This window comes from Nannobrachium achirus (genome assembly GCF_963921795.1).
Source record: "Nannobrachium achirus genome assembly, chromosome: 16".
Lineage (NCBI taxonomy): Eukaryota > Metazoa > Chordata > Actinopteri > Myctophiformes > Myctophidae > Nannobrachium > Nannobrachium achirus.
In genome coordinates, this window is record NC_137823.1 from 53,188,150 (window position 1) to 53,200,707 (window position 12,558).

General features: G+C 41.1%; 1 protein-coding gene across 1 annotated transcript in view; it reads left to right on the forward strand.

Moving 5' to 3' along the window:
• Nucleotides 1–9,331, forward strand: part of lama4 (laminin, alpha 4) — an 80,068-nt gene extending 70,737 nt beyond the window's left edge. The window contains exons 38-40 of the mRNA XM_080745396.1: nt 426–519; nt 2,182–2,301; nt 7,830–9,331. Of these exons, the coding sequence (XP_080601522.1) occupies nt 426–519; nt 2,182–2,301; nt 7,830–7,975 (360 nt within the window). The 3' untranslated portion in view covers nt 7,976–9,331. The remainder of the gene's footprint in view (nt 1–425; nt 520–2,181; nt 2,302–7,829) is intronic.
• Nucleotides 9,332–12,558: the final 3,227 nt, after the last annotated feature.

Sequence of the window (12,558 nt, forward strand, 5' to 3'; positions counted from 1 at the left end):
GTATGCATCATATACCACTCATCTAGACTGAGAAGCAAAATGAAGCATTGGAGTTTGGAAGCGCTTGTTGGGTAACTCCTCCTGACTCCTCCTCACTCCTACTGACTCCTCATGAATCCTACTGACTGTTTTTTTTGCCACTCAGTAGGTGTTCTCACATAACTTCCGGGTATGATGATGTCATGTGCATACCCTCTAATAATAAAGAAACGGTTTTGGACATACAAGGTTTCCACCCGACAGCAACAATATGACTTGTATAATACCATACATTGATGTTGTACATTGATATTATTTTACAGATATTTACTAAAACAATTCTTGTATAAGCATTTTTGTCAATCAATCAAAAGATGAAGTACAGTTTATCCTGGATATAATTATTGATACCGATGTTGATGATACTGGCCTTTATTTATTTATAGGTGGTGGTTCTGGTGAACAATGGGATACGTGACTTCTTCACGCATGTGTCTCCGAGACAGGGCCTGTGTGCTGGAGGATGGCACCGAATCACTGGTGAGAACCCACTGATCCCTCTGTGTCCCAACACAGCACAGCTCTTTAAAGAGTGATTTCAGCAGAGAGAGTGATTAGACGATGGTCATTTAATAGGCAGATATTCTACCATATTGCACTGTACTGTAAAAATACATATCCACTTGATTCATACCATCATACCGCGCGTGGCACAATTGTGAGCTTGTAGGTCGGCTGTGTTCGCCGTGCGACACCGTCCGAGTGTTAGCTAAATCCCAACCGTGTAAGACTAAAGGACTAAAGATACTTGCACTCCGGGGGCGTGACGAATATTTTACATAAAACTATTCATTTACCGATTCCTCATTTTGATACGAGTGCATGCTTTCATTTGTGGGTTAAAACCAACCTTGTTCTGAAAAATATTTATCGCCTTATCATGTGGATGTAGGCCTACTCACGACACAAACAGCAGTTTACATGAATGGCAATTTATCGCATGAAATAAACTAGTGTTGCCCGATCCCGATCACGTGATCGGATCGGCCGCCGATATGGCCGTTTTTATAAGATCGGAGATCGGGGAAAAAATATCGAAAAAAAAAAGTTTTTTTTCTTTTTTTTTTTTCAAAAAAATATTTTCTGGGAGTACTGAAAGTTACAGGTAAGGTGAATGCGATATGAAATGTAAGCTTACCATAATCACAGTAATCCTTAATCATTTTCAATCATATTCAAGGGCTTTTGGAGAAATGAGACAGACAGAGCACTGCAGAGGGAAGGTGATTGTGTCAGACTCTGTGTCCAGCTGGCAGCTGATGCCAATAAGTAGTAATTGGCCCCTTGTTAATGGATCAAAGGAAGGCAATTATGTCTCTCTGCACTGTCAACTAGCTGCTACAGATGCATACTTTTCAAGCAGACTGGTTAATTGGTTCTTAACTTATTTTGTTTCAACTTTAAAAATGGCCAATGTTTTACCAGTTTTTATATAGTTTGTTGATTATTTTTGATGCTGTAATGGTCTATTTTATTTTATTTTTTGAGATATTAAACAGGTTTTAAAAGTCCTTAAATCGTGACTTCACTGCCAAATTTCAAAGGCCACACCAAAGGTCCGCTGCACAAAGATTGAGAAACACTGCACTAGTAGGCCTATATCACTATACACTACTCATAAGCTTTGTTTTTAATGTGTTGATTCAGTGCTGCACTAAGTGATAGAATGAATAGATTTTTCTTTTCTTAATGCCTTGCCAAAAGATCGGATCGGGATCGAATCGGAAGCAATAATATTTGATCGTATCGGATCGGGAGCAAAAAAACCCTGATCGGGGCATCCCTAAAATAAACACACCTGGTGGTGTGTAAGGACACCTTAAAGCCTACAGTATTTTGTTGCCCGGACAGAGTTGTGTAGAGGGGGTTTCCGGTGGCCTACTGGTCAAGGCACATGCCACTTGGGCACCGCAACATAGGCATGGATGCCTGCCGGCATCGCCGATTCGATTCCCGATCCGGACGACCTTTGCCGCGTGTCGCTCCCCGTCTCTCTCCCCGTTTCCTGTCGGTCTACTGTCCTATCAATAAAGGCATAAAAGCCCCAAAAAAACAATTATTATAACAAGTAGTGTAGATCCACTATTGGTTGGGAGTCAAGCACACACACATATGAACTGTTCCCTCCCTGTTTGACGGCAGTGATCCGAGATGCCAACGTTGTCCAGCTGGATGTGGACTCTGAGGTCAACCACGTGGTGGGACCTCTAAATCCCAGCTCCACGGATAACGGGACGCCTGTTTTCATTGGTGGAGCTCCAGGTGGGTGACCCAGGATGATCAAATATCCTATTTAGATTGTCCACTATTATGTCATTCCAGAATCATTCCAGAGTGTATTAGTGGAGGAAAAAATAGGCCAGAAGTTGACCATACCCCTACCCGGGGTAGAACAAAATGCGACATAGTTTTTTCATATCTTTAGGATGTCCCTTTCATGAAATGGATTGTCCCGAGTTTTGCTTTTAATGCTAAAGTCATGAAATTGATCCATGAAAGGACTAACCACATAAGCAAAAAAACGCCTATCCTGAAAGATGGAGTTCCAAGTCAAACCTTTGTCATTTTCTACCTGCTGGTTGTTTTTACCTCATACTTGCACAGAAGGTCTACAGGTAGTGTCCCTACATCCCAAAACAATCAGACTGCAAAAATTTGGTTCTGTTTTGAATCTGCAGCCTTTTATATAAGGACTTTCTATAGGCGGAAATGACATTCCTAAGGAGAATTTCCCTGTAATCCTTCTATAAGGGGTAGTACAAACCATGACAATGTTTTTTCATAACTTTTACTTGTCCTCTTCATGAAATGGATGGTCAGCAGTTTTGCTTTTACTGCAAAAGTCATGAAAATGATCCATGAAGGGACCACATAGGCAAAAAACGCCTACCCTGAAAGATGGAGTTCCAAGTCAATCCTTTGTAATTTTCTATTGCTGGTTAGTTTTACCTCATACTTGCACAGATGGTCTACAGGTACCTACATCCCAAAACAATCAGAATGCAAAAAAGTGATTTACCAAGAAAGTGCAGAAATATCCCCACACGTTAATCATACACCATTTCTACTTACTGGTTGGGAAGGTGCTCGAAACAAGGGCCTACTACAAACTTGATATCCCGGTATCAATAAGCGTTGGGCTTATCAAGCTTGTTATTAAGCATAGCGGGCCATGACATCATGTTTAAATAATCAAGACAAGAGGCGATCAATACATTGTTACAGTACTATTCATAATATATAGCCATTTAACACTTACTGCACACTAATGAATGATTTTTAAAAGATATTAAATGATAATATTTTTTACTTTTGTCAATTCTCATCTTCATTCCGACATGTCTCCTTTCCGACAGACACTAACCCTATCTCTTACCCTAACCCTAACCTCTATGGACGTGTTGCCACTCTGACAATAAGAAGTCACTGTCGGAGTGGCGACATATCGGAATAGAGAGAGCCCCCCACTCACAGTCACAACAACTGGCCAATTAAAAAAGATACCAGTTCTGTTCAGAATTTGTCATCTCACATCTTCCCACAAAATATTATAAAGCGCTCAACAGTGGACTTGATAAAAGCCCGGGACAATAAGCAGGATCGATAAGGTGCTCATTATCAATACAAATTAACGAGCTCCATTCAGATTGTCAATAGGGAATACACCAACAAACAAAAGAAACCAGAAGAATATGTCAGAATATGCTTGTATTGTGAATCAGGAGTTTTTTTTTTCCTCCATCTATTAATACTGCCTCAAATACAACAAAATGTAGTGGGATTACAATTTGATACCATGTCTCTACACACTTCATAGTCATAGAATCTACGGATGGTTCTCAGGTATAGGTATATATGTGTGCCATTCTTACTGCATGCCAAATAATCAAACAGCAGCTTTTTCTCATTTTAATTTATTTCGTTTATTTCTTTTTCAATATTTTCTAATCAACAACTATTTTGAGTGTGAGGGGGACTGACCAATTTGCAAAGCTGGTCAATGGATACAAAGCTGGGATCTCCCAAATTCTGACATAATTTTGTCAGGAGATTTCGTGACGTAATCGGCTGTGTATCTATTGGTCAATGGCTTGTCAATGGATTAATTGAATTCCTTCTTACTATTTATGTTATGGTAATAAATATGCTATGATATAAATGGTAAGAAGGAATTCAGTTCCCAGTGGATTACAACCACAAGGCCACTACAATGCTCCACAGTCAAGGCTGGTCCACAAGGCACAAGCTGGTATAAAAGGATTGTGTCATTTCTTGTTTATTTGAGTTTACAGGCAATGTACTGTAAAGACAGGAGCAATATTATGTACAACACAATCCCACAGAGAGACATTGAGGAACATACTACTTTGACTGCAACAATCCTTATCATAGCAGTAGAGTTGGGTGAGGTCTCTTACTGCTTGGTGCAGGCTATTTTTTGAACAGGACAGGCTGTAGTGATGTATCCTTTAGCATCCAACCCTTCCCAAATGGATTCCACAGAAGGGGTTTGGGGACATGATTGTGGCACCATATATGGCATGTCTGTCATGATGCAAGAATACAACAGAGCTCATCAAGACTAGAACACACCTGGTCCTTTGCTTTCTTTTTTAGGCCATAGAGAGTGAGGGCATATTGTGTTGAACATGCTGAAGCCTCTGGTAGACTATCTGTCAAGCCAAAGGTTCTCACACCCTGACCTAATTTATATGTACAGTACTATGGATATACTTGTGTTGCTCATCTACTGTCAGTCAACAACTCCTTGGAATAGCTGCCATTTTCATGCATGCTGGTCATGGGATAGAGAACGATACATCCAATGTCTGATATTACAAATACATTGAGGGTGGCTTTGTGTGAGAGTCTTCCAGCATGGCACGCATTGACTGGATGCAATGCAACGAGCAGCATGTTCAGAATAAGCAAAACAACAGCTTTCAACAAGCTGGCGAAGCACATATATGAGCTTCAAGATCTGAGAATCTTTGGCTTACTGCATGCCAAATAATCACACATTGTGTAGTGTATTCTACTGAATATAGGCCTACATACATACTGCATTTAAGTCTGACTACCATAGACTGCTTATAGAGCAATATTTTTGCTGCTTTTGAGGTGAAAAAAAAGCAGGTAGAAAATGACAAAGGATTGACTTGGAACTCCATCTTTCAGGGTTGTCTTTTTTTATGGTGAGTGCCTTTATGGATCAATTTCATGACTTCTACAGTAAAAGTAAAACTACTGACCATCCATTTCATGAAGAGGACAAGTAAAACACTGTCAGGGTTTGTACTACCCCTTATAGAAGATTATCTCCAGGATTTTCCTTAGGAATGTCATTTCCGCCTATAGAAAGTCCTTATATAAAAGGCTGCAGATTCAAAACAGAATCAAATTTTTGCATTCTGATTCTTCTGGGATGTAAGGATGCTACCTGTACACCATCTGTGCAAGTATGAGGTAAAAACAACCAGCAGGTAGAAAATGACAAAGGATTGAATTCACTAGTTTGCAAATCCCGCCCCATTCTGCCCTGTTACTAGGCTGGGACATTAACCCTGGGCAGATTGTTTTTATAGTGGCAGTGAATGGGATTTTTTATTTTTTCATAGCCTCATTACAGCTATATAAAGTACCAAAGGAAAAACATCTAGGTGATATTAATAAAAAGGGAAGACAAAGGTACAGTAGTTACATTGCTAAACAGGGGGTTTCCCCGAAAATATATGTTTTAATTTGTTTAATCCCAGTGGGACAGAATCACTATTGCAGATTCTTTTATAGTGGAAGTGGATGGGATTTTATTTCCCTTCATAGCCTCATTACAGCTATATAAAGTACCAAAAAAAACACATCTACGTGATATTAATAAAAAGGGAAGAAAAAGGTACAGTAATTACATAACAAAACAGTAATTTTCCCCCGAAAATATATGTTTTAATTAGTTTAATCCTCTGGATCAGAGAGAGAATAGAAATCGCGCATTGCATCTTGGGTAGGAAGAGGATCTCCTCACATAATAGGCTGGCTTTTCGTAATTCTGCCCATTTAAAATATATGTACCCAAACGTAACAAGTTAGACCATTGATAAGGTCCATGTGAACTAGTCTGTTGAAGCTTATTCATTACAATGATCGCAAACGCTATGGTCGCGAGCGGCCTGGCCGTGCTCCGCAGTGCGGACAGCCGGTGAAAGACGGCTCCCACTTTCTCCGACTGCAGAACTCCACCCCCGCTTGCAAAAAGTAATGTATTTTTCTGGTTGGCCAGTCAGGGAGTCTCATGGACCAATCAGAAGGCTGACAAACGGTGACTCCATCTTTCAGGATAGGCGTTTTTTGCCTATGTGGTGAGTCCCTTCATGGATCAATTTCATGACTTTTGCAGTAAAAGTAAAACTTGGGACAGTGCATTTCATGAAGGGGACATCCTAAAGATTTGAAAGAACTATGTCGCGTTTTGTTCTACCCCTTATAGAAGATTATCCCCAGACTTACAGGGGAATATTCCTTAGAAATGTAATTTCCGCCTATAGAAAGTCCTTATATAAAAGGCTGCAGATTCAAAACAGAACCATCTTTTTGCATTCTGATTGTTCTGAGATGTAAGGACACTACATGTAGACCTTCTGTGCAAGTATGAGGTAAAAACAACCTGCAGGTAGAAAATGACAAAGGTTTGACTTGGAACTCCATCTTTCAGTATAGGCGTTTTTTTGCCTATGTGGTGAGTCCCTTCATGGATCAATTTAATGACTTTTGCAGTAAAAGTAAAACTTGGGACAATCCATTTCATGAAGGGGACATCCTAAAGATATGAAAAAAATATGTCGCGTTTTGTTCTACCCCTTATAGAAGATTATCCCCAGACTTACAGGGGAATATTCCTTAGAAATGTAATTTCCGCCTATAGAAAGTCCTTATATAAAAGGCTGCAGATTCAAAACAGAACCATCTTTTTGCATTCTGATTGTTCTGAGATGTAAGGACACTACATGTAGACCTTCTGTGCAAGTATGAGGTAAAAACAACCTGCAGGTAGAAAATGACAAAGGTTTGACTTGGAACTCCATCTTTCAGTATAGGCGTTTTTTTGCCTATGTGGTGAGTCCCTTCATGGATCAATTTCATGACTTTTGCAGTAAAAGTAAAACTTGGGACAATCCATTTCATGAAGGGGACATCCTAAAGATATGAAAAAACTATGTCGCGTTTTGTTCTACCCCGGGTAGGGGTACCTCAAAAACTAAGGCTCTTTTTTATGTTTTTTTCCTCTACTATATTGACAGAAGTGGGAGAACAGGGATAGCAATGCACCTTTTAGCAACGTCAACTTTCATCTTTATGACTAATCTTGTCACCATTTATAATGGAAAAGCAGCTGCATTGTTCCTTGTTCCAGAGCAGGCACATGAACACGTAGACATCAATCTTTCAATCTTTTCCCCTTTACCTGTCTGTAAAAGTGCCCTCTCCAGCACATAGTATACTAGTTTCCATGCCATACCTGAATTCGGCATTCAAGAGAATTGCCTTTTCCAAACTCGCCTGAACTTGATTGTTGTATCATTTTATGTTATACTCTATTCTTGTCTTGAATCTTGATTATACTTAGTTGAGTGTGGCATCATGCACTTGAAATAGTCGGTCTCCAATCTCACAACGCATCACGCTGCGACGCGTTGTGAGCTTAGAGATCGTCTATTTGGGGTACTTTCTCCAGAAGTGCCCTTTTAGAAATGTCAGCCCGTCCCTCTGACATTCTCTGCACATCCCTGTTCCAGACTCTCTCCTCCCAGAAGGCGTTGCTACTAAGAAGGGCTACGTGGGCTGCATGAGGAACCTGACCATCAACGGCAGCCAAGCGAGCCTCAACAAAGCCGCCCTGGTCAGCGGAGCGGTCAGCGTTGGCACGTGTCCAGCGGCATAACACGTTCGGAAAGGTGCGGCCACGCATGCACGACTGAGGAGGAGTGGCCAATGCATGCCGAGGTGTCAAATAGGGATGGGACGATATGAAAATGTCATATCACGATTATTGTGAAATCACGATTTACCGCGATTATCAAAATATCCCCAACATCCATTATCCTGGGGCGGAACATTTGCCAAAAGAATTGCAGCATTGTCAGCTTGTAGATCGTCTATTTTTTGGCAAAGAGATTTGGTAGAGAGTGTTTTTTTCACTCTCTACCAAATCTCTTTGCCAAAAAATAGACGATCTACAAGCTGACAATGCTGCTATTTTTTTTGTATCAAGTACGCATATTATAAGTACGTTTTACCAATAGTGGATTTAAATGGTACCGGATATGCAGCTGAAGGAGGACGATTTCACGATACGATTTCCACGATACGATTATAGTGAGAGTTTTTTTATCACGTTAGACGATAATATTGCTTATATCGTCCCATCCCTAGTGTCAAATGGGTCAAAGTTCAACAACGGTTAACTCCACACGATGACACCTGAAGCGACAATGTTTCGTAGACTCCACCCTTCTGCCCCTCTCTCCACCCTAAGGGTGTAGCCAGATATGCGTAGAAAAAGTCGCAGCTCCCATCCACTCCCATGTTAAAAGAAAGATGAAAGACCACTTCCGGGTTATTCTTTTAACATGGGAGTGGATGGGAGCTGCGACTTTTTCTACGCATATCTGGCTACTCCCTAAGAGGGGTGAACGGGAAGCAGCGCGATGCATAGCAGTCGATCCTGTGTGACTGCACCTCCGTGTTTGCATGATGAAAACATTAGATCTACAAGCTCATGAGCTTGACGTTTTTGGCAGGCAACACAGTCATATGACGGGGTATAAATTAAGTATAATGTATATGTGCCAATGAAATTAATCACCACTATCATCCCCAGCTTCACAGCACTGACCAAACACTGTTGTTTTTATTGTATGTAAATGTGAAACATTTATGTTTCAAGTGGACATAATGTTTCATTCTTTCTCAGATTTTTCTCTTTTGTTTATTATTTTGTTGTTTTTTACATTAAATTGTAAGGATACAATAAACTATGCCATCAAAAAGCTGATTTGATTGTAAAATGCTAACTGGACTATAATTGTTGTAAAAAAAGATCAAGAATTCTTGAGGTATAACATATCATCATTATGCATAATCCCACGTGCAATCAAATAGGAATAATAATGTTCAGACATTATCTGCCTCAAGTCAGTATTTTCTGTTCCACTCCTCACTCTGTAATCTCTATGGCACATTTTTCTTAAATATAAATCTTTATTCAACATGCTTTCTTTATTTTGCTTTTTTACTGTTTCCTCCAGATGAATAAATGATCTTTTACAAACGGGTTGTTTATTTTTGTTGCTTAAATTGAATTACTTTTGCTTTAATGGATGACTGCCTATAGTATATGCCAAGCACAAAGTGCAAATGTTATTCTACCGTTTTTCTTTTCTTCTTCTTTCCTGCTTTACGCATAAATCGCAAAATTAGCCAAACCATGCAGGTTTTTTTTTTACAAAACTACAATTTGGTAGAGGGCTATGTCACCCTCCTTAGACATGGAACCCACAACCATTGGCCAAAGGGTTAAATTGAATGCAAAAACGTTGAAGAGTTATAACTCACTGCCGTGTAACTTCAATTTAGATATGCATCTCCTCATGACGAACAACTTTCACGTCTAACTTTTGACCTCTGACCTTTAGATAACCCTAACCATCAGACATGAGCCAAGAGTGGCTGAGGCATAGTATGGTGGCCTGAGTGCAAGCCCCAGTTGATCTGTGGTTCAATGCTGGGGTGTTTAACTTTACCAACTAAAATTTCAGTACAATATAACAAATGCATCTTTGTAAAGATATGCGTGAGTAACTCAAAATGTCTTTGGTACTGGGCACCCCAGGTATGTGTGTTTGGTGAACAGAAGAAAAAACATCTCATTGACATCAGTTTTGTGGTGTTTTGACATGGTGTCCAGCACCATGTGGAAGTTGCCAGCCGTTGATCAGCCTTCATTACAAACTGGCCACAGGATTTTCTATAGAAACTCACAGCAGTTTTTGCGACCGTAGGTCGCACTTACTACAGAAAGCTCCACCAGGTGTCCGTGCGTCCGTCAGTCAGTCCGTCACACGTCAGACGTCACACTTTTGCCCTGCTCATATCTCCGCAACCGTTGCCCCGATCCATGCCAGATTTTGCACACACACTCCTTACCTGCCAAACTACAACCTCCAAGGACCCCCAGAGTTCCAGGGACCCCCATGTCCCTGGGGGACCCCCAGGTGTAAAAAAAATACCAAATGTGCAAAAATGACCAAATGACCACCCCCACGGGGCTGCTCACGGGGAATTCCCGGGGACCACCCACTCCTGCTACTCCAGAACGGATGCAAAAGTGGTGGCGCCCCCAGTGGAGGACCCCCTCCACTGCAGCTCACATAAAATGCCCTAACTCGGCCTAGGAGCGTCCGGGAGAGCCGGGGCCGGTACCTATTCGTCCGCCAAGGCAACGCGGAGACCCCACCCCTCATTTCTCACATGGCCCTCTTCTAGCGAGACCTACGGTCGCTTATCTCCCGATTAGGGAGTCTTACTGGTATTGTTACCCCTATTACTATTATTATCATCATCATCATCATCATCATCATATCATATTAAGAGTGATGTTTGATCTCTTAACCTTGAGATCATCAGATGAGGATTTGAACCCAGTTTTGTCATTTCACCAAGAGCTGCACTAAAGCACCATGTCCGGTCCGCGACCCCTAGGGGGTCCGCGGAGGTACTGCAGGGGGTCCGCGAAATTATTGAAAAAAAAAAAAAAAAGATTTCATTTTTTTTCCACATTTATGTTAAAAAATAAATCATGATTCTATCCATTTTGAATAGCTTGAATACATGATTACTATGCAATTGACAGATTGTTGATATTATTGACATTGGTTCTCAGTTAATAAGTAGTATGTTTGCTCGCTGTAACTTGTACATGTTTAAAATAAAAAATACGTCGTAGCCCCGACCCCCCCACCCTACGAGGTGGTAGGGGGTCCCTGCTCCATCTCCCCATCAGTTTGGGGGTCCCCGGCCTGAAAACGTTGAAGACCCCTGCACTAAGGGGAAGACATGCATCTACTTGGTCAGATATATATTTATACCAAGATGACAGAAGCAATGTCATTGGGTATTCAGGTGTCAATTAACTCTAGACAAGACAATCTAGCAGTTACAAGAGGGGGTGGGGTTAAAAGAAGCAGGAAGGGAAACAATCTGACAGTGCAACCATGCTTTGAAAACAGAGATGTTTATGATTTACTGGTAAATAATCTGGTAAATGTTGTCACCAAATGAAGCGGGCCAGGGATAATAAACCAGTGTGGATATATCAGCATGTCTGTGTGTTTGGGGCTGGGGTTTCACTCAGTATTTCTACTATAAACAGCTGACATTAATAACTACAAGATAAGATGGACTGTGGCTGGTCAGCTAATAACACACTATCCTGGAGGAGAAGAGTGTTTGGGAGACATTTCAACAGGTTTCTGTGAGTATGAGATCTGATAATTCAGCTCTAGAATGGCTGTGATGATATCACTTACATTTCACAATGTCACCGACACAGGAGGGCATAGGAGTGATCTATGGCTTTATACTGTATATGGAATACATTAAATGAAGGTAATATCACAGCCACTCTAGGATTACAGTAGGACCTTTAACAGTGTTGCTCAGGACCTGTTACCAAAGCTGTGCAGTAGAGGTGATCAGGACTTGTCACTGCATGGCTTGCATGCCAGAGGATCCAGGTACAACTAGAAGCAGTGCTCTTCCGAGCACAGGTCTCCACCAGGTGTGGTATGTTGGTTGTGGGTGTGCATTGGGTGGTATTGAATTAGGTGGTTATGAATGAGCGGGGTCAAACGCAATCCAAGGTGAGTGGACAAGTTAGCTTCAGAGACAGTGAAGTGTCAAAAATCTGTTTGTCAAAAAACAGCCTCATGGTGGCGCTATAAAAGGCTGATGTGAAAAATGCAGGGAAAGGGTTTTTCCTTGGCCTCTAGGGAGTGCGCTTACAAAGTTTTAAACTGATCGGTGGAGTTATAGGTAAAACGACAAATCGGCCTGTTATAGCGCCACCATGAGGCTGATTTAAAAAAAAATGTAAGTGGCATTTCTTCCTCGGCCTAGTGGGAATGTGCGTGTGCAATTTCATGAAAATTGCACTTTGCATTTGTGACATTTCGGACGGAGGGGAAAACATACTCTCTCCCATGCCTTCGGCTGGTGGAGACAATTATCATGAAATCGTGCACAAATGTTCCCACTAGGCAGAAGAAGAAATGTCACTTCAAATTCTTTAAATCAGCCTCATGGTGGCGCTATAACTGGCCGATTTGTGGTTTTACCTATAACTCCACCGATCAGTTTCAAACTTTGTAAGCACACTCCCTAGAGGCCAAGGAAAAACCCTTTCCTTGCATTTTTCACATCAGCCTTTTATAGCGCCACCAAGAGGCCGACTTATGTAAGACACAT